The sequence below is a fragment of the Procambarus clarkii genome, chromosome 57 (genome assembly GCF_040958095.1).
Source record: "Procambarus clarkii isolate CNS0578487 chromosome 57, FALCON_Pclarkii_2.0, whole genome shotgun sequence".
Taxonomy (NCBI): Eukaryota; Metazoa; Arthropoda; class Malacostraca; order Decapoda; family Cambaridae; genus Procambarus; species Procambarus clarkii.
The window spans coordinates 14,405,293-14,426,835 of NC_091206.1; the positions used below are offsets into that span (position 1 = coordinate 14,405,293).

The following is a 21,543-nucleotide window of genomic DNA, read 5'->3' on the forward strand; positions in this document are numbered from 1 at the left end:
AGCTACTAGACAGACGTAAAGATACCAGACGGAGGGTAAATATTTCAGACGGAAGGTGAAGGCCGATTGGCGACACCACAGAGCGACCTCTGTGGTCTGATCGCCAGCAAACAGGTTTTCATCAACATTCTTTCATGACAGGAGATTCCATTACCAACTTATTGTTGAAATAGTCTGGCATTAAACTTATAATTGTTGCATCATATGAACATCTTTTAAATGTGGAACAAAATTCTAGGATCAACAAAAGCCTAGTATAACGTTTAGAGGTGAATTTTATTACAAAACTGTGTACATAAATAGGATTTTAAGCCTGTAAGAGTGGGTCTTGATGGTTGCTACTTTGTTGTGTTGGTCTTCCAGGTCGTGATGAGTACTGTTGAACTGCCACCAGGAGTGTTGGGTCCAATTCTGGCGTATTAACCCCTTGTGGTGCCAGTGTTGGGTCCAGTATTGGCGTATTAACCCCTGTGGTGCCGGTGGTGGGTCCAGTACTGGTGCCAGGGAGCGTAATACCATGTCCAGTTTTACAGAACACTGAAGAGAAACCGGTTCTCGTGATGTTAAGTGTGATCATCAGTTGGAGTTGACGCTGATGAGGCCATTTGCATTCTTGGGAGGAGAGATCTGTGGTACAGCTACAGAGATCTGGGGTACTTCTACATATTTCTGGGGTTCGGTTATTGAGATCTGGAGTACAGTTTCAGAGATTTGGGGTAAAGTTAGAGAGCTGGGTAGTTACATAAAGACACATTTACAATGATCTAGGGTGCAGCTACATAGATCTGGGGGGGGGGAAGTTATAATGGTCAGAGGTACAGTTTCATCAAATATCATTAGGGTTATCTATATGTGCTGCATATGTAAAGAATAGTGGTGTACTATACGGTGCAGTTATAATGAACAGTAGTGGTGTTACAAGAACTGATGTATACAGTAGTGATGTTACAAGAACTGATGTATAGAGATAAAGAGCACTGATCCGTTTGAAGAGAATACTTTATGGTTGAGTATTGCAGTTTACAGAATGCTGAAGTTTTATGTGAATATGGAATTTTTATGAGAGCACTGGCATCTTTCTGAAAACAACAACTTTCCGATAACATCAACGTCTTTATGAAAGTACTGGTGTCCTTCTGAGAACACTAACGTCTTTATAAGGACACCCCAAGCATTTAAAATGAGCATTGAGGTCTTTATGAGAGCATTAGCGTTTTTAAGATCCCTGATATCTTAAAAACAAATGATATATTTTAGCTAACGTGGGTGATATTGTATAGATCAGTTCTGCCGAATTAACAATTGTGGCGTCAGTTTTAGCAAATCTGTGCTTTTCTGATAGCAAGTATCTTAATGGTAAATAATATTTACACAAAATAGAAAGCAAGTTAACCAGGGAAAGGTTAATTGGGCTCAAACGACGGTGCTAATTAATGGCAAATTCATGGGGGCTCAGATTACAAATAATTTTATATTTAGTATGGTAATTTAAAAAATTTTTTTGTTCGTTATGTTTGAATCGAAACCGATTAAGTAGGGGACTTTCCAAAATCAAAATTGTCATGGCGTCTGTTATGGGTTGATACTTGTAATATGCACAGTGGTATTCGTCATACAGGACGCAGTAAACTCAGATAATGCAAGTTTTGTAGGACTGGTCTTGGCCGCTCGGAGCTCAGTACCTGCCAAGTACCTTCTCAATATTCTGGAAATATATGCACCAGCGAATTGTACCGACTGGTGATGAATTCATAGGAATTAAGCTCAGAAGATTTATCAATAAAGATATACCAAAAATTTACCAATAACACTATACTGATATCTACCAATAACAATCTGCCAGTAAAAATCTACCAATAACTATCAATATAGCCTAAAATTATGCTGATCTTATTTCTGTCTGGATACACGGTCTACTTTAAGTCACATTACCAGCCACCTCACACTCTGGTATTTGCCGTCACTGACGCCCTAGGCTTCGTGGTGCTCATTCTGTAGCTTGTGTCTTTGTCTGTGTTTACGATATGCAATTACCATATTGTCATCATTATTGAAATTATTTTGATATTTATTAATCCAAGATATCAGAGCCAGCTTTCAGTCTTTGACGAACAAGTGGTGTTTTGACTGCTCTCCATGCAAGATAACGAAATCACAAGAATGCCATATATCTGAGAAATTATCGAGATCAAACAATGTGTCTGTGTAGTCCAGGAATGTGAGTTCGATCTATATATGTTCTGTTCTCTGCTTCACTGTCATCAACAACATTTGACACTGCTCAGCATAACTCATCAATATCATTTACGTCAATCGCGAACAATCACGAATCTCCAAGACAAAGCCTTCTGGTACTTCAATTGTTACCTCCAGTACTTTAATGGAAGTATGAGCCTTACGACACGATAACTACAAATGTTCAATAATCGTGTATTATTGTCTTGAACGTGATGGACTTGGTATATGGTTAAGTTTAGGTAGGAAGCAGGAATAACGGCCATGACTGGTGGGACAAGCGAGACCGCAGTAGCCTTGGTAACCAGAGATAGTAAAAAAGTCTCTCCCAGACTTGCACAGTTACCCGACAATCAGCCTTCTATTTCTTGTCTAAAAATATATTATCGAAACTGAATTATATAAAAATACGACTTGGCTAAAAAATATTGAAGAAAAATATATGGATATGGAATATATTTATATATTAATTCTGATAGTGTTGGCGCAGCGAATTGGTTACCGTAAGAGTGGTGTATTCTGGCTCGTTGTTGGTTACTGTGCTGGCGATGAGTGACAATAACGTGGCTAAAGTATGTTGACCAGACCACACACTAGAAGGTGAAGGGACGACGACGTTCCGGTCCGTCCTGGACTATTCTCAAGTCGATTGTGATGAGGAAATAGAGACAGGCAATAAATAGGCAAGAGCTGAGGAGCAAAGTAAGGAGTAGTAGAGGGGATAGTAGTAATAATAACTGCAGAGGGCCTATTGGCTGCCTCGTATAGGCCAATAGGTCCTCTGCAGTTCTTATTATTACTACTATCCCCTCTACTACACCTTACTTTGCTCCTCAGCTCTCTCTCTTGCCTATTTATTGCCTGTCTCTACTTCCTCATCACAGTCGACTTGAGAATGGTCCAGGACGGACCGAAACGTGGTCGTCCCTTCACCTTCTTGGTTACTGTGGCTTGTGACCGGTGTATTTCCTGGCTTGTGTCTTGTTGCCATACCTACGTCAGGTGTTCGTATTGTATATATCTGTTTTGACATATTAAATTAATTATAGATGGCAATACCTTTTCATGAGTGGACATTGAGAGAGGCACTTTATAACAGAAATGGTTTTGTTATGCGACTACTTAATGACACATACATACATACATGCATGCATATATTCACATACTTATATACATACATATGTACGTAAGTTCATTGTTTTAATGCACATACTAATAAGTGTGATATTGACGGAAGCCTTCTACACCTACATGTAGAACGCTGTGTGGGGATATATGTGTTGGGGGGGGGGGGATATATTTACCATTTGTGTCTACAGAATCGAGCTATTAGCTCTTGGACCCCGCCTTTCTAAGTGTATGTATGTGGAGGTGAATGTGTGTATGCGAGGGGAGGGGTAGGTAAGTGAGTGTATGTATTTACTATTTCCATTTAATATTTGTCTGCAGGATCGGGCTTTTAGCTCTTGGATCCCGCCTTTCTAACCGTCGGTTGTCTATTGTACTGACTCCTGACCTAATTTTCTCTATCATATCTACTACATATATTTCCCACACATACATTCACACACACACACATCCTCAGGAAGCAGCCCGTAGCAGATGTTTAACTCCCTGGTACCTATTTACAGCTAGGCGAACAGAGGCATCTGATGAAACTTTGCCCATTTGTTTCTGCCTCGACTGGGAATCGAACCCGGGCCCTTTAGACTATGACTCCCGAGCGCTGGGTATGTAAGACTGAATGTATGTATTTATATGTACACGTGTGTATACGGACGTACGTGTGTATGTGTGTGTGTGTGTGTGTGTGTGTGTGTGTGTGTGTGTGTGTGTGTGTGTGTGTGTGTGTGTGTGTGTGTGTGTGTGTGTGTGTGTGTGTGTGTGTGTAGGCGCGAGTGATGTTTTACCTTAGGCTACACAGGAGCCGCCAACATCCACACACATTACCACCACAAATTAATATTTGATTATATTATCTGTAGACCTCATTAGCACATCCCGCCCACTGAGCACCAGGCCACCGGGTCCCCTCTAGTCACCGAGGCTGGTGACCAGCGCTCATTATGTAGCACAACTGATATAAATGTCCCATGCATTTGTACATGGTGAAGTATCTCAAACTGGGACCGGTAAGGTAATTATTTTAGAACTTAAACCTACGCATATATATATATATATATATATATATATATATATATATATATATATATATATATATATATATATATATATATATATATATATTATATATATATAATATATATATATATATATATTATATATATATATAATATATATATATATATATATAATATATATATATATATATATATATATATATATATATATATATATATATATATATATATATATATATATATATATATATATTATAAAATGTGTTTATCTATATATATCTTAATATCTAATCGACCAAGAGACTCTTAAGAAGTTTTGAAAATTCTTCATCAGTCTGTTCTGGGTTTACAAAGGCATCAACACCAATATTGTTGTTCCAGAGTTCTTCGCTGCCTGCTTCTTCATCTTCGGCGCCATTGTCCTCGTCTTCAATACTACCCGCACCACTTCCTTCGTCCTCTAGTTCCAAAACATCTGGTACGTCGATGTTGTTGATTGATATCGAAGCTCTCTTCGATCTCCCCTTCGGAGCCTCCGCGGTGATGTGACTTTCGCGGTTGTTGTTGATGGAGACGCCCGACATTGTTGTCAGGACGAGATCCCGCAAAGTTATCTTTTCTTTGGATTCTTGGTCCGCTATTGTTTCTGTTGTGCCCTCGCCAGGAGCTAGTTCAGCCCTAGCATCTTCCAGAATAGAGTGGTTAGTCTGGGCGGCATCTTGTTCCCCAGATGCGTATGCAGATAACCAGGACCCTACCTCCATGTGGCTCAACTTTTCTTCGAGTTGCGATGCTCCAGCCGTTTCCCATTCTTGGAAAGATTTTGTATTACTTTCAGTGCTTTGGCTGTCGTTCCGTTCTGGCTCAGACTCTGTTTCTGTTTCAGTTTCAGATTCTAATTCTTGTTTTTCTTCAATGTTCAAGACTGCTGTAGGCTGTAACTCGGTGTCTGCTTCTGAATTAGAATTTGGTTCTACTTCTGAATGGGAAACGGTTTTCGTTTCAGGTTCTGACTCTGGTATTGTTTCAAGTTTAGATTCGTTATTTGCTTCAAATACAGAAGCTGGTACTGCATGCTTAGGCTCTGATTCTGGGTCATGTTTATAATCTAGTTCACGTTCATCTTCTGATTCGGGTTCTACTTCAGTATTATTTTCTGGTTTTGTGTGTGATTCGTCCATTAATTTGGTATTGCGTTCCGGTTGTCTTTGTTGTTCATTGTCGTCTTTTTGTTCTTCGACAGGCTCAGCCGCTGAGACTTTTTTTGTTTTTGCTTTGGTTTGAGACTTATATTTTGGTTTAGGCTCAAGTTCGATAGTTGCTGTGTTTTTGGGTTCGTCTTCAGATTTCACTGATAATGTTTCATTTTCAGTGTCGGGTTCAACTTCACCTTGAGAGTCTGTTTCAGATTCGGGTTTAACTTTGAATTGAGACTCTGACTCGACTTGAGGCTCAGTCTGTAGTTCGGGTTTAGAAGTTGATTCAAGAATTGCATCATGACCAGACGTTGGGTCTGATACACGTTCAAGCTCTGGGTTTATGTTATCGTCAAGCTCTGATTCAATTTTTGGTGAAGAAGTTAATCCCACTTTTGATTTTGACTGTTTGATTAATTTTGCCTTTCGTCCTCTTTCTAGTTTCCCATTAAGCTCGAAATCTGTTGTTTCAATTTGTTCTTCACTGTCGGACTTTACTGCTGTTGTTAGAGTAGGCTGTTGTTCTAATTTGGACTCCGTTTCCTGCTCTGAAAACTCTCCTCCCGCGTTCTCCAGTTTCTTGTGGCCGTTGTAGTCAAAATTCTCTACGATGATTTCCGCCTCATGTTCAACACGCGAGTGATCGTCGAGATGAAAATCATCTTCAGTTTCGGAATTATGTGCCACGTCGATGGTCTCTTGTTTTCCCAGACCGTCAGGTTGATCCTCCAGAGGACCATCCACGTCTGACCCTGGATCAGCACCCGCTTTATGGTCTGATCCATGACCTGCTTTCTCAAGTTCGACATCAGTCTGCGTCGTGACATCCTCTGAATTTTCTTCTGAAACATCGACGTGTGATTTATCCTCAAAAATAACTTCTGGTTCCATTGTTGATGCGTGATCAACATTGGGTTCGTGTTCTGCAGAAGATCCGTGGTCTACAGACTCGTGATCAACATTAGGTTCGTGTTCCTCAGAAGATTCGTGGTCTACAGAATCGTGATTAACATTAGGTTCGTGTTCTGCAGATCCGTGGTCTACAGAATCATGATCAACATTAGATTTGTGTTCGATAGAAGATTCGTGATCAATATTAGATTGGTGCTCAGCAGGAGATTCGTGAACTTCAGACGACTCGTGATCAACATTAGATTCATGATCGACAGAAAAGTCGCGATTGTCAGGATTATCATCTACGCTTTCATTATCCATTTTATTGTTTTCCTCTAATGTATTTCCAGCCATTATATCTTCTTCGTCTAAATCTATGTGTTTTTCTTTCCTCACCTCCTGAAAATCATCGTCCAGTGACGTGTCCTCCTCGACCACTGCCAGAGACGTGTCGTCCTCGACCACTTCCAGCGACGTGTGGTCCTCGACCACTTCCAGAGACGTGTCGTCCTCGATTGCTCCCAGAGACGTGTCCTCTTCGTTTTCTCTTTCACTAGAATTTGGGCTTTTACCTTTTTCCTCAGACGATACAGTGTTGTGAATGGCTTGTTTAGTAGAGTGTGAATGTAACGCTTTACCACTGTTTTCATGATCTTGTGGAGGACTTTCACTGTGTAAATCACTGTGGCTTTCGTCGCCATCGTTACTTGAGTGATTATTTTCCTCCAAATGTGTTTCATGCAAAGTGTTACCATGCGAATCATCATGATTTGACACATCATTTGCATCACCTTGCATCCCATGATCTTCAAGCGATTCCTTACATTTGCAAGGTTTCTGGTCAGCTTCGTGGACATGCTCGGCAGCGGTGGCAGAGGCATTGCTGTTCTCCACCTCTGACAAATCAGACTCAGCACCGTCGTCCTCTTCCTGGGATCCGTTTGGGAGGCTTTCTAATATGGTGCTAGTGACATGGTTTTCCTCTTCATCCGTTATATCCTCTATGGTATCGTTACATTTATTCTCTGCCTCGAAAATATCGTGTAAGTAAATACTGTCCAGATCCCCTTCAACTATGTCGTCTCCTCGGCCATTCCGATATTTAGATTTGACTTTTACCTCAACGAGTTCGCTGTCGCTAGTGACTTGATCATCCTGCTCTTCTGACGAGGCCTCGCCTCCCGCCTGTTTTTCTGGACCGTCATCAGCTTCGTTCTCATCCTTGGCTTCAGTTTCTGTTTCAGATTCGTCCACTTGCGTGGTTTCAGTGTCGTCTTTTGGATTTGACTCAGGAATTGGTTCATGTGTTGAGTACGATTCGGTTTCGATAATGGCGTCTCTTTCAGTTTGTGGTTCTTCTTCAGATTCTGAATGATTTTCGACTCCAGGTTCTGTATAAGAATGGGCTTCAGATGTTTCTTCTGGCACTGCTTCAATTTCTGACTGGGAGGCGTCAGGTAGTATTTCAGGATCTGAATGGTTGGTTTCAGATAGTTCTTCGAGTTCTGAGTGATTGGTTTCAAGTAGTGCTTTAGGTTCTGAATGGTTGGTTTCATGAAGTGATTCATGCTCCGAATGGCTGATTTCAGGTTCTGAATGGTTGGCTTCAGGTTGTGTTTCATGTTCTGAATGGCTGGCCTCACGTTCTGAATGGTTGACTTTACGTAATACTTCACGTTCTGAATAGCTGGCTTCAGGTAGTGCTTCAATTTCTGAATGTCTAGCTTCAGAAAGTCTGTCATGGTCTTCAGGAAGTGCTTCAAGCTTTAGATGACTGGCTTCAGGTAGAGCTTCAGATTCTGAATGGCTGGCTTCAGGAGGTGATTCAAGATCTGTATGGCTAGTTTCATGCGGTGTTCCGGGCTCCGAATGATTGGTTTCAGGAAGTTTTTCAGGTTCTAAATAAGGATTAAGTTCAGATAATTCTTCAAGCTCTGAATGAGGCTTGACTTCAAGTTCTATATTAGGTTCGGATTCAAGTACTTCGTGTGTATGAGCTTGTGGTTCTATATGATATTCAGCACCAGATGCTGCTAGAACTTTGGCGTTACGTTCGTCAAGTTCAACCTCAAGTTCTGCCTCGGGATTAGTTTCAGGCTTAATGTCGGGTCCATTTTCCGGATCTAAATCAGATGAGACTCCAGATCCATTATGGGATTCAGTTTCGTGGTCAGCTTCCAGTTCTGGGTAGGATTGAACTTGCAGTTCTGCATGAAGTTCTGCTTCAGGATCTGCATGAAGTTCTGCTTCAGGATCTGCATGAAGTTCTGCTTCAGGATCTGCATGACGTTCTTCATGTTCAGTATGAAGTTCTGCTTCATGTTCTGATTGAAGTTCTGTTTCGGGTTCTCTATGAAGTTCTGCTTCATGTTCTACATGAAGTTCTGCTTCATGTTCTGCATGAAGTTCTGCTTCATGTTCTACATGAAGTTCTGCTTCATGTTCTGCATGAAGTTCTGCTTCGGGTTCTGCATGAAGTTCTGCTTTAGGTTCTGCTTCATGTTCTGCGTGAAGTTCTGCTTCATGTTCTGCATGAAGTTCTGTTTCAGGTTCTGAATTAAGTTCTGCTTCGTGTTCTGTTTGAAGTTCTGTTTCAGGTTCTGCATGAAGTTCTGCTTCATGTTCTGTATGAAGTTCTGCTTCATGATCAGTATGAAGTTCTGCTTCATGTTCTACATGAAGTTCTGCTTCATGATCAGTATGAAGTTCTGCTTCATGTTCTACATGAAGTTCTGCTTCATGTTCTACATGAAGTTCTGCTTCATGTTCTGTTTCATGTTTTGCATGAAGTCCTGTTTCAGGTTCTGAATTAAGTTCTGCTTCGTGTTCTGCTTCAGGTTCTATATTAAATTCTGCTTCATGTTCTGCGTGAAGTTCTGCTTCAGGTTCTGCATGAAGTTCTGCTTCATGTTCTGCGTGAAGTTCTGCTTCATGTTCTGTATGAAGTTCTGCTTCATGTTCTGTATGAAGTTCTGCTTCATGTTCTGTATGAAGTTCTGCTTCATGTTCTGCTTCAGGTTTTGAATTAAGTTCTGCTTCATGTTTTGTATGAAGTTCTGCTTCATGTTCTGTATGAAGTTCTGCTTCATGTTCTGTATGAAGTTCTGCTTCATGTTCTGTATGAAGTTCTGCTTCATGTTCTGCTTCAGGTTTTGAATTAAGTTCTGCTTCATGTTTTGTATGAAGTTCTGCTTCATGTTCTGTATGAAGTTCTGCTTCATGTTCTGTATGAAGTTCTGCTTCATGTTCTGTATGAAGTTCTGCTTCATGTTCTGTATGAAGTTCTGCTTCATGTTCTGTATGAAGTTCTGCTTCATGTTCTGCTTCAGGTTTTGAATTAAGTTCTGCTTCATGTTTTGTATGAAGTTCTGCTTCATGTTCTGTATGAAGTTCTGCTTCATGTTCTGTATGAAGTTCTGCTTCATGTTCTGTATGAAGTTCTGCTTCATGTTCTGCTTCATGTTCTGCATGAAGTTCTGCTTCATGTTTTGTATGAAGTTCTGCTTCATGTTCTGTTTCATGTTCTGTATGAAGTTCTGCTTCAGGTTCTTCATGAAGTTCTGCATCATGTTCTGCATGAAGTTCTGCTTCATGTTCTGCATGACCTTCTGCATCATGTTCTGCATGAAGTTCTGCTTCACCTCCAGGTACTGCAGCAGCTTCAATTCCGGATTGATCTTCACGTTTTGGATTAGATTCAGCTTTATTCGTTAATCTCATTTCATCCTTTGACTCGTTAGCCACTTTGTAATCCGACGTGAATTTTCTACCAGTCTCTTCGTTGCGAATACTCTTCGCTGTCCTTTCTTCAGCCTCGGAACTTTCATTATCTTCTTTAGTTTCATTTTGATCAAATGGTTCTTCGTCAGCTTCTAACAGATCTTCGTGTTGCGATTCTTCGTGTTGCGATTCTTCGTGTTGCGAATCTTCGTGTTGCGATTCTTCATGTTGCGATTCTTTGTGTTGCGATTCTTCGTGTTGCTGTTCTTCGTGTTGCTGTTCTTCGTGTTGCTGTTCTTCGTGTTGCTGTTCTTCGTGTTGCTGTTCTTCGTGTTGCGGTTCTTTGTGTTGCGATTCTTCGTGTTGCTGTTCTTCGTGTTGCGATTCTTCGTGTTGCGATTCTTCGTGTTGCTGTTCTTTGTGTTGCGATTCTTCGTGTTGCTGTTCTTCGTGTTGCTGTTCTTCGTGTTGCTGTTCTTCGTGTTGCGATTCTTCGTGTTGCGATTCTTCATGTTGCGATTCTTCATGTTGCTGTTCTTCGTGTTGCGATTCTTCATGTTGCTGTTCTTCGTGTTGCGATTCTTCGTGTTGCTGTTCTTCGTGTTGCGATTCTTCGTGTTGCGATTCTTCGTGTTGCGATTCTTCGTGTTGCTGTTCTTCGTGTTGCTGTTCTTCGTGTTGCTGTTCTTCGTGTTGCTGTTCTTCGTGTTGCTGTTCTTCGTGTTGCTGTTCTTCATGTTGCGATTCTTCGTGTTGCGGTTCTTCGTGCTGTAGTTCGTCCTCAGCATGAAGAACTTTTCCCTCTTTCGTTTTTATTTCTCCCGCAACTTCTAGTTTTGCCTCAGATTGGAATTCAGACTCGTGTTTCGTGTCATACTGAGATTCCACCCTTAGTTCAGATTTTGCATCATTCCCTTTCTTCCTTTTCTCCTTAGATCCTACTCCACTACCACTCAAGAATGGCTTCAGATCGGCGAATGGTTCTTGATCAGCATCTCCCTCAACGTTCCTTACCACTGAGACCTTGGAAGTGGGTCTACCTTCACTCTTCAGCGTCTCAAGTTCGTCTTCAGATGCATGTTTCATTTGAGCTTCGTTAGTTTTAACACCAGATTGGTCTTCACTCTTTGTCTGAGGATCGTCTTGTTGCTGGGAGCCATCTTTAGTCGTGACGTGATTCAAGACTGGAGATTTGTCCTCTGCAGGAGGGTCTTCTTGGGCGGGAGAGCCTTCTTGAGGTGAGGGCTCTACCTCGGTGTCGTCAACCGCTGCTTGAGAAGCGTCGTCTGCACCCTCGACAGGAGACTTGTCCGCCACTGCATCCTGTGAAAATGGAATGTAAATTAAGTTTTACAAGAATTCGTTATTACGAATCATTCTCTGAATTGAGAATTTTAGTCATATATATTTGTATTTTTATGTACAATGGAATTAAAGAGAGAGACCAGGGATGATTGATCTTATGTTGCTATAACATGAGACGGACATTAAGAAGAGCGTGTATACAGACTGCTCAGTCAGGACTTACACCACCAGGAGAAACTTCAAGTAGGATCGTAGAGGAGGATTCTGTTACAGGCTGTGATTCTGGTGAGAAATGCGGCTCTTCTGTGGCATTTGATTCTAGTGTGGTCCATGATTCTGAGTTGACCTGGGGCTGTGGGTTGAGTGGAGGTTCTAGGGCTGACTGTGTGGTGTGTTGTGTGGCGAGGTGCTGGGAGGAGAGAGAGGTGGTGGGCGGGTAACTGTCAGTGACCTGCCTCTTCGCCTGGGACGAGTCGCTGGGTTGACAGCCTGTGACATCTTTTGGGTCGTGTTCTGCCTCTGATCTCCGCGGCGGACGTCCCATCACCACCACACACACCGCTGCCAACACCGCCTGCAAAGAAAGTGTTTCATTAAAATTTGTATTTAAAACAAAACATTTGGGTGTAATTATATTGCGCAGTAATATTCTGAAACACTAAATTTAGCTCTACATTGATGATATTAATATGTTTCGAAGTCGGTGCTAAGCGCTTTATCTTAATAATTAATTACATATTTGGTTTATAGTCATTACCCACAGGAACCAAGATTAATGCAATTTGCATCGAAGGAATTTTAAGGTCGTCTCTTTAGGCTAGTAATTCTTAGCGAGACCAAATTTCCAGACCAGGGTGTCAACATCTTTGTATTTTTATCGTATTTTTACAAACAAATTAAAACATTCTGTATTTATATCTCCAGAAAAAAAATATATATTTGCTGGTTACTGCACATATTTATGTCAAAGATAAGCCAGCAAGATGACTATTACATGTCGTGTTGCTACTGTGTGAATGATCCTGGTGAAGAAAATGGATAATTTGAACGTCAGTGTTCACTTGTATTGTTGTTGTTATAGATTTAGCTACTCGAAGCAAGTTCCAAGTAGCACGGGCTATGGTGAGCCCGTAACTTGCCTGGCACAGGAGCGGGGCAAGTAGCACGGGCTATGGTGAGCCCGTAGTGGACTTACCTGGCACAGGAGCGGTCACTTGTAGATGTACGGGCCCCATAGTAAACCTGGCAACAACGGGGGATATATAAACCGAGAGGTGGGCCCAAAGTCTCGGTGTGTTTACACTCGTTGTAAACAGAGTTGACTGTAGCCCTACACCACATTCAGGACTAATATATACTTGATGATTGGGCAGCACGCTACTCTTACGGGCTCACCATAGCCCATGCTACATGGACACGTCGTTCTGAGTAGCTAAATCTGAAACAACAACAGCACGCTACTGTGATGGCCCTGATAATCATTCCAAAGGTTGATAGGCCTTAAGACCAACACCAAATCCAAACAAGCGATAGGTTGTCATAAGAGGGAGGAAGGGGGGAGGGGGGAAGGAGAGGGGGAAGCGTCAAGAATGCTCATGGAATTCCTTCCACACCCCCCCCCCCCCCCCAATACTCTGCCTCGGCTTAGCTCGTTCAAATCGTTAATCTCACAGCCCACAGCCTCGGAAAATGTTTTTGTTGTTAAAGATTCGCCACCTGGAACAAAAAGTTCCAAGTAACACGGGCTATGGTGAGCCCGTAGCCTCGGAAAAGCTATAAGCTTCACTTTAGGCAAAGCTCGCAGGCGCGTGAACACATTAACAATGACATAAATGATTGTCCCGCGTCTAGATGGCGCCACCAGAGAGTAACTCGTCGCAAACCTAAAATAACCTAAAATGCTATCTTTATGTTTATAACCTAAAATGTTATCTTTATGTTTATAACCTAAAATGTTATATTTATGTTTATAACCTAAAATGTTATCTTTATGTTTTTTGTACAAGAATTTCTCCAATAACATTATTTTCTCCTTCGGAATAGCGATTTTTGTTTTCTAACTTTCTTTCGGGAATGTTATTTTTCCCCGCAAGATAAACTTGTCTCAGCGATTGAGATGTTTTCTCTCTCTCAAGTCGTTAACTTTATTTCAAGTTACAATTACCATAATTAAATTATATATTTTTTAATTTATCTATTTATTAAATGATTTGTTTACTTCTTTATTTATCGTTGTAATTATGGTATTTTTTTTACTGTTATTATAAAAGTGGCTTTTGAGAATTACCAGGAACCAGTAGCATCGATATGCTACAACACCACACACCTGCTACCACACATAACACACCTGAACGCCACACGCCTGCACGCTACACACATCTGCACACTACACCTGCACGCCACACATCACACACCTGCACTCCATACACAACACGCCTGAACGCCACACACCTGCGCTCCACAAAAGTGTATATTCACCAAATTTTGTTTGCGGGGGTTGAGCTTTGGCTCTTTGGTCCCGCCTCTCAACCGTCAATCAACTGGTGTACAGGTTCCTGAGCTTACTGGGCTCTATCATATCTACACTTGAAACTGTGTATGGAGTCAGCCTCCACCACATCACTGCCTAATGTCTGCGCGGAAGGGAACGAAAGGTGTGGCGCATGGGGACTGTGGCCCCCTTGATGGGTTAAGGGAAGGTGTGGCGCATGGGGACTGTGGCCCCTTGATGGGTTAAGGGAAGGTGTGGCGCATGGGGACTGTGGCCCCTTGATGGGTTAAGGGAAGGTGTGGCGCATGGATGGAGGGGAATGGAGGGGGAGGGGGGTTGTGCCATGTTTTAGTGCCGTAATATTAGGGGGTCGATGCGGGCCAGCGCGCACCCAGCACGGGCCTCCCATGACCCTCTCACCCACCGTCACGTGAGGGCGGTGGCACTATTCCCACCTGAGAAAGCATGAATGAAAAATAAAATTGATAAAGATATCCATCGCGAAAAGGGAATTTTAATGTCAGATCATTAAGTATACTGTTGGGATAAACATACGGGTTTTTGTACATATTTAAATAATTGTATATTTTGGGGGGCATAGTGAATATCTCAAGCGAAAACACTAGTAGAGAACGGGCTTGTGAAGATATGATGTTTGCTCTACAAGGGAGCCGGTCGGCCGAGCGGACAGCACGCTGGACTTGTGATCCTGTGGTCCTGGGTTCGATCCCAGGCGCCGGCGAGAAACAATGGGCAGAGTTTCTTTCACCCTAAGCCCCTGTTACCTAGCAGTAAAATAGGTACCTGGGTGTTAGTCAGCTGTCACGGGCTGCTTCCTGGGGGTGGAGGCCTGGTCGAGGACCGGGCCGCGAGGACACTAAAAAGCCCCGAAATCATCTCAAAATAACCTCAAGAAGATACTTTGTACAATTCGAGGCCAATTTTTCTAAATATTTGTTTACGATCAGTTTAATATTGAAACTATCAGAATGATGTGCAGTAAAATTAAATGGTGTATTACCTTCGAGCGAGTATAGCTCGTCAAGCTTGAAGCTTCCTGTTTTATTAATCTAGGACGACAGGAACATCGTAAATATACTACAAATACTGAGACCTCATTTCAATAAGTTTAACGATTCATTGAAAATCTATGGCCACCATCTGTAGGTCTCATCAATTATGATTTTTTTTCTGGTTGAGAAATTTTGAAAGAGATGTCAAAGATTGCGGAGGCATGAAAAGAAAGCTGAATGATCAGTAAAATTGACAATAGTACCTGAAGTTAGGCTTCACACTGCGATAATTATAAAGCAATAAATTAGTCGGGTCTGCGTCTGATGTTCTAATAACCATCACGTCAAGCTTTCAGGTTCATTAATTGAGAATAAATTGGATCCAGTATTATCAGGCAGTAATTACCGTTCGTTGTTTAGCAACGAAGAACAGTTTTGGTCCCATGTTATTTGGATCAACAAAATTACGAATGTGAATTAAGTAGAGACAAGCAAGTTCCCAAGACAAATATGCTACAGTGTACAAGATACATTTTAATAAATATATCATTAAATTTACAATTTGCTAGACTACTATGTTTACACGCCAAGATTAACACGTCTATTAAAATATTTTGAATTACATTATGTAGGGTACGTATTACTATGTTTTCAATATCCATGTCTTCCTTCAAGTTCAAGTTCAAGTATGTTTATTGAGATAAGCAATAAATACATCTCAAAGGGATAGAGTAGATTAGGCTATTTCTACCCCCCCCCTATTTCTTTCTTCATCTTTATTTGATGTTCCCGCACTAATAACACTATAGTGATGTTTCGTTCACATATCTGGATATCTTTAGGTTATCAACACACAACATACAACACCCATACAACATACAATCAATCACACTACTAATAAAGGAGAGTGATTTCATCGCGGAAAAACCCCTCGGGGAAAAGAAGACAATAATTCGGAGCACTTTCGTATATTAAGACCATACAAGACAACATACAGGAAAACAATAGAGCCAAGGAGGGCAAGGTAGAGTGTCCACAGGCTATGAAAGGGGCTGGGCTTCACCTCCAAGCTCATGTCAGGTCACTATACACACACACGGCTACATATGTTAAAATTTACCCCTGTATGTAAAAAAAAATATGTAAACCAAAAGCTGATTTGAATTAGAAGGAAGCTGTTGGTGGGGTATGAGTTTTCTGGAGTTTCCAATTCAGCGTTTGCAGCTGAAGGAATGGTGTTCCATTGCTCAACGAAAAAAACTTTATGACCTGAGATAGTAGAACATGAGAGCATCGTACATATCAAAATGTCACATTTATAAATACATTAGCAGATCAAACGACAGTATTAACAAAAGAGCCTGCAAGATATTCATTCCACTTATTGTCAACTTCAATAAACTTGGGGATGTGTCCCAATGGAGTTTCTTAAGTGTTAAGGTTTGATCTCTTCCATTGGCAGCATCACTTTATTGATATAATGGACTATTAGCAGTTCCCACACAGAAATATCTTACCAATCATGTAGCCTATGTGTCTAACTGCATCCGGTGAGTCAAGACACATTGAAATTTCAATTTTAATTTCAATGTACTTAGCCGCTTGACTCATTGGATGCAGTTACGATTTTAAGTAACATTGATTGGTAAATTAGTAATCATTTATAAGGATTCTGAGTCATTTGAGAGCTTCATCTTCTCCTTGATGATCAGACGCTTGAGCGAACCGTAGGAAACTTTGAAGGAATATGAAGACATAGCTGTGGCCTGAAAGGCTGGGAATGAAGAACTGATACCCAGCCACTAGGGTAATCGGGGATCGAACGCAGACCTTGAAAGAAGCAGAACGAGAGAGAGACAAAGACATACAAATAAAAGAGGCAAAGCAAATAAAAATTCAGTTGTGTGAGCCATCTAAACTGGACATGAAGGTGACAGGACAGGAAAGGGCAGGTTGGTGGTGGCGGGGGGACCACTCACCACACACACCTGACTCCCTGGGCGACCTTGACACACCTGGCAGACACACCATTACTCATCCAGGCTCTCACCCACCCCCCCATCCCCGCCGGTCTTCGTCATGAGTGACGGCTGTCATCCCCGCCGCCGTAGTGAGTGACGGCTGTCATCCCCGCCGCCGTAGTGAGTGACGGCTGTCATCCCTCACCACCGTCATGAGTGACGGTTGTCATCCCCGCCGCCGTAGTGAGTGACGGCTGTCATCCCCCCGCCGCCTTGATTGACAACTGCCACCTCCCGTCACGACTATAAGTAGCAGCTTGAGCATTTCTCAGCACATCTTACAAGCACGCCTCGGGTGTCAATATTTTAATATTACTGTTCTGGTAATTATCTACGATAATATGATCATATATTCAATAGAAATCGATTACACACACACACACCAGTAGGCTCAGGAACCTGTACATTAGTTCTCTGACAGCTGAGAGGTGGAACCAAAGAGCCAGAGCTCAACCCCCTACAAGCACAATTAGGTAAGTACACATACACACACACACACACACACACACACACACACACACACACACACACACACACACACACACACACACACACACACACACACACGCGCGCGCGCGCGCGCAGTTCTTTATTTTTATTTATTTTTTTCATTGTGCGCACGTAATAAAATCACAATAACTGATGTGTCTATGAACAAAATATTGAGGTAATGTGACAGGACTGAACTCGAGTTTACATTTGGCATTCGTTTTTCCTATCATATATACATTTCAAACTGTGTATCAAATTGGCCTCGACAACTTCGTCATTTGGTCCATTCCACGTATAATACTCCTAAACTGAACATGTTAGTAATAATAATAATAATAATAATAATAATAATAATAATAATAATAATTTATTTAGGAACAGTACGTACATAGTTGCAGCGTTATAGTGCAAACATTCTGTTAGATTTAAAGATAAGAGGTAGTACATACAATACCTAAAGCCACTAGTACGCATAGCATTTCGGGCAAACCAGACCCGAATGTCCAGATCCTCGGGTCTTAGTGACCAGACCCGAATGTCACCGGGTGCCAGGGCCAAGTGGTGACAATGCCAAGGCCAGTGGTTACAGAGTCAATAGGTAACAAGTGTTAGGGGGCCTCACTGCCTCTGGACGCAAAAATCTCAAGAAAGAAAATGTAATTTAAACAGGGGAGATTAAGAGGATAGAGCAGAAGCTGAAGCTATCAGATCAGACTAAAGAAATACACATTTTATTATCTTAGTTTTGTTATATGAATTATATGTGTTGGGTTGTGTATTATTCCCTCTCGGTACTTGACAATGATCCCGTGGAGAGACTCCCTGAGGCTAGGCTGTTAAATTGGAGTCTCGATGGGAATTAAGGAAATGATCACAATCAGAGTGTTGCTATTTCAGTCAATTTGTGGACATAATATCTGAAAGACATACTGACCGGGTATCACTTAGCAGGAATTACCCCTATCAGCCTAGTATTGCTGGGAATTAGAGACAATTCATATTAATATTCACATTCATCAGGCAGAATAGATTCTGCAGAGTTTACGTCCTAGTAACTGAATCAGTTTTCATAGGCTTGAAGACAGGATTCCCTAATCCTACCGGATTGGTGTAGGACTGGATACCGTAGCTAGGTAAGTAGGGGTTGTGACACCCACGCAGACAAGAACACTTACATATTGTTGTTGTTTTAGATTCAAGTTCAAGTATGTTTATTGAGACAAGAAAGAAATACATCTCAAAGGGATAGAGTAGCTTAGGCTATTTCTACCCCCTGTTTTAGATTTACCTACTCAGAACGAAATGTCCATGTAGCACGGACTATAGTGAGCCAGTAAGAGCACTCTTACACAATGTGAGAGTTTATAAGCTTGCTGATAGTGAGGAATAAACAGGTGTGCCCAAGAGCCGCTCCTCCACTAACTTTAATGCCACGAAACAAAAGTAAGGATAAACAGATATCAAGGATGTGGAGGTTCTATCTGAGATAAGAGGAACTAATAGACCAATAAAAGACATAAGTCAGACTGCAGCACTATCCAGAGAGAGAGAGAGAGAGAGAGAGAGAGAGAGAGAGAGAGAGAGAGAGAGAGAGAGAGAGAGAGAGAGAGAGAGAGAGAGAGAGAGAGAGCGAGAGAGAGAGAGAGAGAGAGAGAGAGAGAGAGAGAGAGAGAGAGAGAGAGAGAGAGAGAGAGAGAGAGAGAGAGAGAGAGAGGAAGAGAGAGAGAGAGGGAGAGATATGAGAGAGAGAGAGAGAGAGGAAGAGAGAGAGAGAGAGAGAGAGAGAGAGAGAGAGAGGGAGAGGAAGAGAGAGAGAGAGGGAGAGATATGAGAGAGAGAGGGAGAGAGAGAGAGAGGAAGAGAGAGAGAGAGGGAGAGGAAGAGAGAGAGAGAGGGAGAGATATGAGAGAGAGAGGGAGAGATATGAGAGAGAGAGGGAGAGATATGAGAGAGAGAGGGAGAGATATGAGAGATATGAGAGAGAGAGGGAGAGATATGAGAGAGAGAGACGATTACACCAAGACAGGTGCAGGAGGAAGACCTGACAACAAGACAGGTGCAGGAGGAAGACCTGACAACAAGACAGGTGCAGGAGGAAGACCTGACAACAAGACAGGTGCAGGAGGGAGACCAAACAACACCAAGAGAGTGCCACGCCACTTGAAACTTAGGGACGACGAGTCTTGTATGAGCGATGTGTGAAACGACCTTGAAGGGCTCGCGTGCTATGCCAAGACTGCGATGGAAAATCAATGAGCTTTAAGACTCTGGAGCTTTATATATCCTGTTGCTATTTCTCTACACGAGGCAACAACAACCTGGTAGTTCAAGGTCGTAATGCAGCCATACCAGGACACGGGACCTTGCACAAGCTCGAAGGTCACAGGTATGAAGTAATATACGAGGGTTTTGACCTCTAGTTACACCGTCTTTATGGCTGGGATCTATTGGGACTGTCAGCCACATACAGTGTTCACCGTGCCAGCCACACCCTGTTGAGGTGTGGCTAGCCATACCCAGTCATATCAGACGTAAGCAACAGTGTGTTAATTAACAGTACTACAAGCCACAATTCCGAAACAGTGTTAACAAATGAGAAGCAGCAAGCGGGCGGCGGGCGTCATGACCCCAGGCGACGCTCTCGCCTTACAAATCAATTAATTGATCTGATTTCTGAGCCCCGCGATGGTTTGCCTCTCAGCTCCCTCCAGTAAAGGAGATGACTTTATTCAGTGCAGGAAACACCTGTTGAAATTTAATTGTAACTGAATGCTTTTAATGGCAAGACCCCGGGATTTATATATACGAAGAGTCCTACCAGGCGTCCCAAGTGTACCATTCACAAGGTACACTTAGGAGAGTCCTGGCAGGCTCAGGATTCACAAGGTACACTTAGGAGAGTCCTGGCAGGCTCAGAATTCACAAGGTACACTTAGGAGAGTCCTGGCAGGCTCAGAATTCACAAGGTACACTTAGGAGAGTCCTGGCAGGCTCAGAATTCACAAGGTACACTTAGGAGAGTCCACCCAGGCTCAGGATTCACAAGGTACACTTAGGAGAGTCCTACCAGGCTCAGGATTCACAAGGTACACTTAGGAGAGTCCAGCCAAGCTCAGGATTCACAAGGTACACTTAGGAGAGAGTACCGTGTGAATCCAAGTGTATCTGGACAATCCTGGGCCTGGCAGTCTCTCCCAAGTGTTCCTGGTGAATCCTGGACTGATTAGAGTACTCGGCCATGGCTTCATTCACATCTGCAGGAAAGCGCAGGCTGGTCAGCACACTTACGCACATGCATATGTACAAACACATGCTCATGTGTACACACAATACACACTACGCATACATAGACATACAAGGATACATATAAACACACACACGTGTGTGTGATGGTTAGCGTGCGTGTTGACGCGCGTGTGTGCGTGTTAGGGCGCGTGTGTGTGCAGGACAGGGAAGACGCGGGCAGTGAGCGAACTACACCTGGACTGGCCGGCTGGTTGAATAGTCCGTCGTAATGAGGAGGATTGCTTGCCAAGGCTGCCGCCACACTCACACTCTCCCCCCTCCCCTCACACTCTCCCCTCTCCCCTCACACTCTCCCCCCTCCCCTCACACACACACACTCCTCATCTCCCTCTTCCTGGGACGACACCAGTGCCGCAATTGGCATTCTGGGTCTGCATTACCAGGAGCTGTCGGCGGCGCGACTGTGAGCGACACAGGGTAAAGGACACCAGGGAATAGCCGCAGGTGTGGGGGAGTGTCACGGGGCTGCTGTCCCCCCTAGTCTTCCCAAAAAAATAAAATTCGTGATTGCTGAGAGAACGAGCAGAATTGTCAAAGGAATGGAGATATATTGAGGGGAGTTGAGATGCGAGGGGCACGAGGCTACACTTGCTGGTCGTAACTGTGTCAGCCCGCGCGCCGGAAGACTGGACGGGCTCCCGCCATGCTGTTGTGGTGAGGCCCAGCACCTCACCTTAGTGGCAAGGTTCGAGATAAGTAGGCGAGGAGTGGCTGAGGCAGGGCGAGGAG

The 21,543-nt window shown here is 42.7% G+C and overlaps 1 protein-coding gene across 1 annotated transcript in view; it reads right to left on the minus strand.

Annotated features, from left to right (window-relative positions):
- Positions 1–4,615: 4,615 nt before the first annotated feature.
- Positions 4,616–21,543, minus strand: part of LOC123744947 (uro-adherence factor A) — a 30,294-nt gene continuing 13,366 nt past the window's right edge. Inside the window, exons 2-3 of the mRNA XM_045725167.2 lie at positions 11,715–12,065; positions 4,616–11,509 (exon numbers count right to left, since the gene is read on the minus strand). Coding sequence (XP_045581123.2) covers positions 4,664–11,509; positions 11,715–12,065 — 7,197 coding nt within the window. The 3' untranslated portion in view covers positions 4,616–4,663. The remainder of the gene's footprint in view (positions 11,510–11,714; positions 12,066–21,543) is intronic.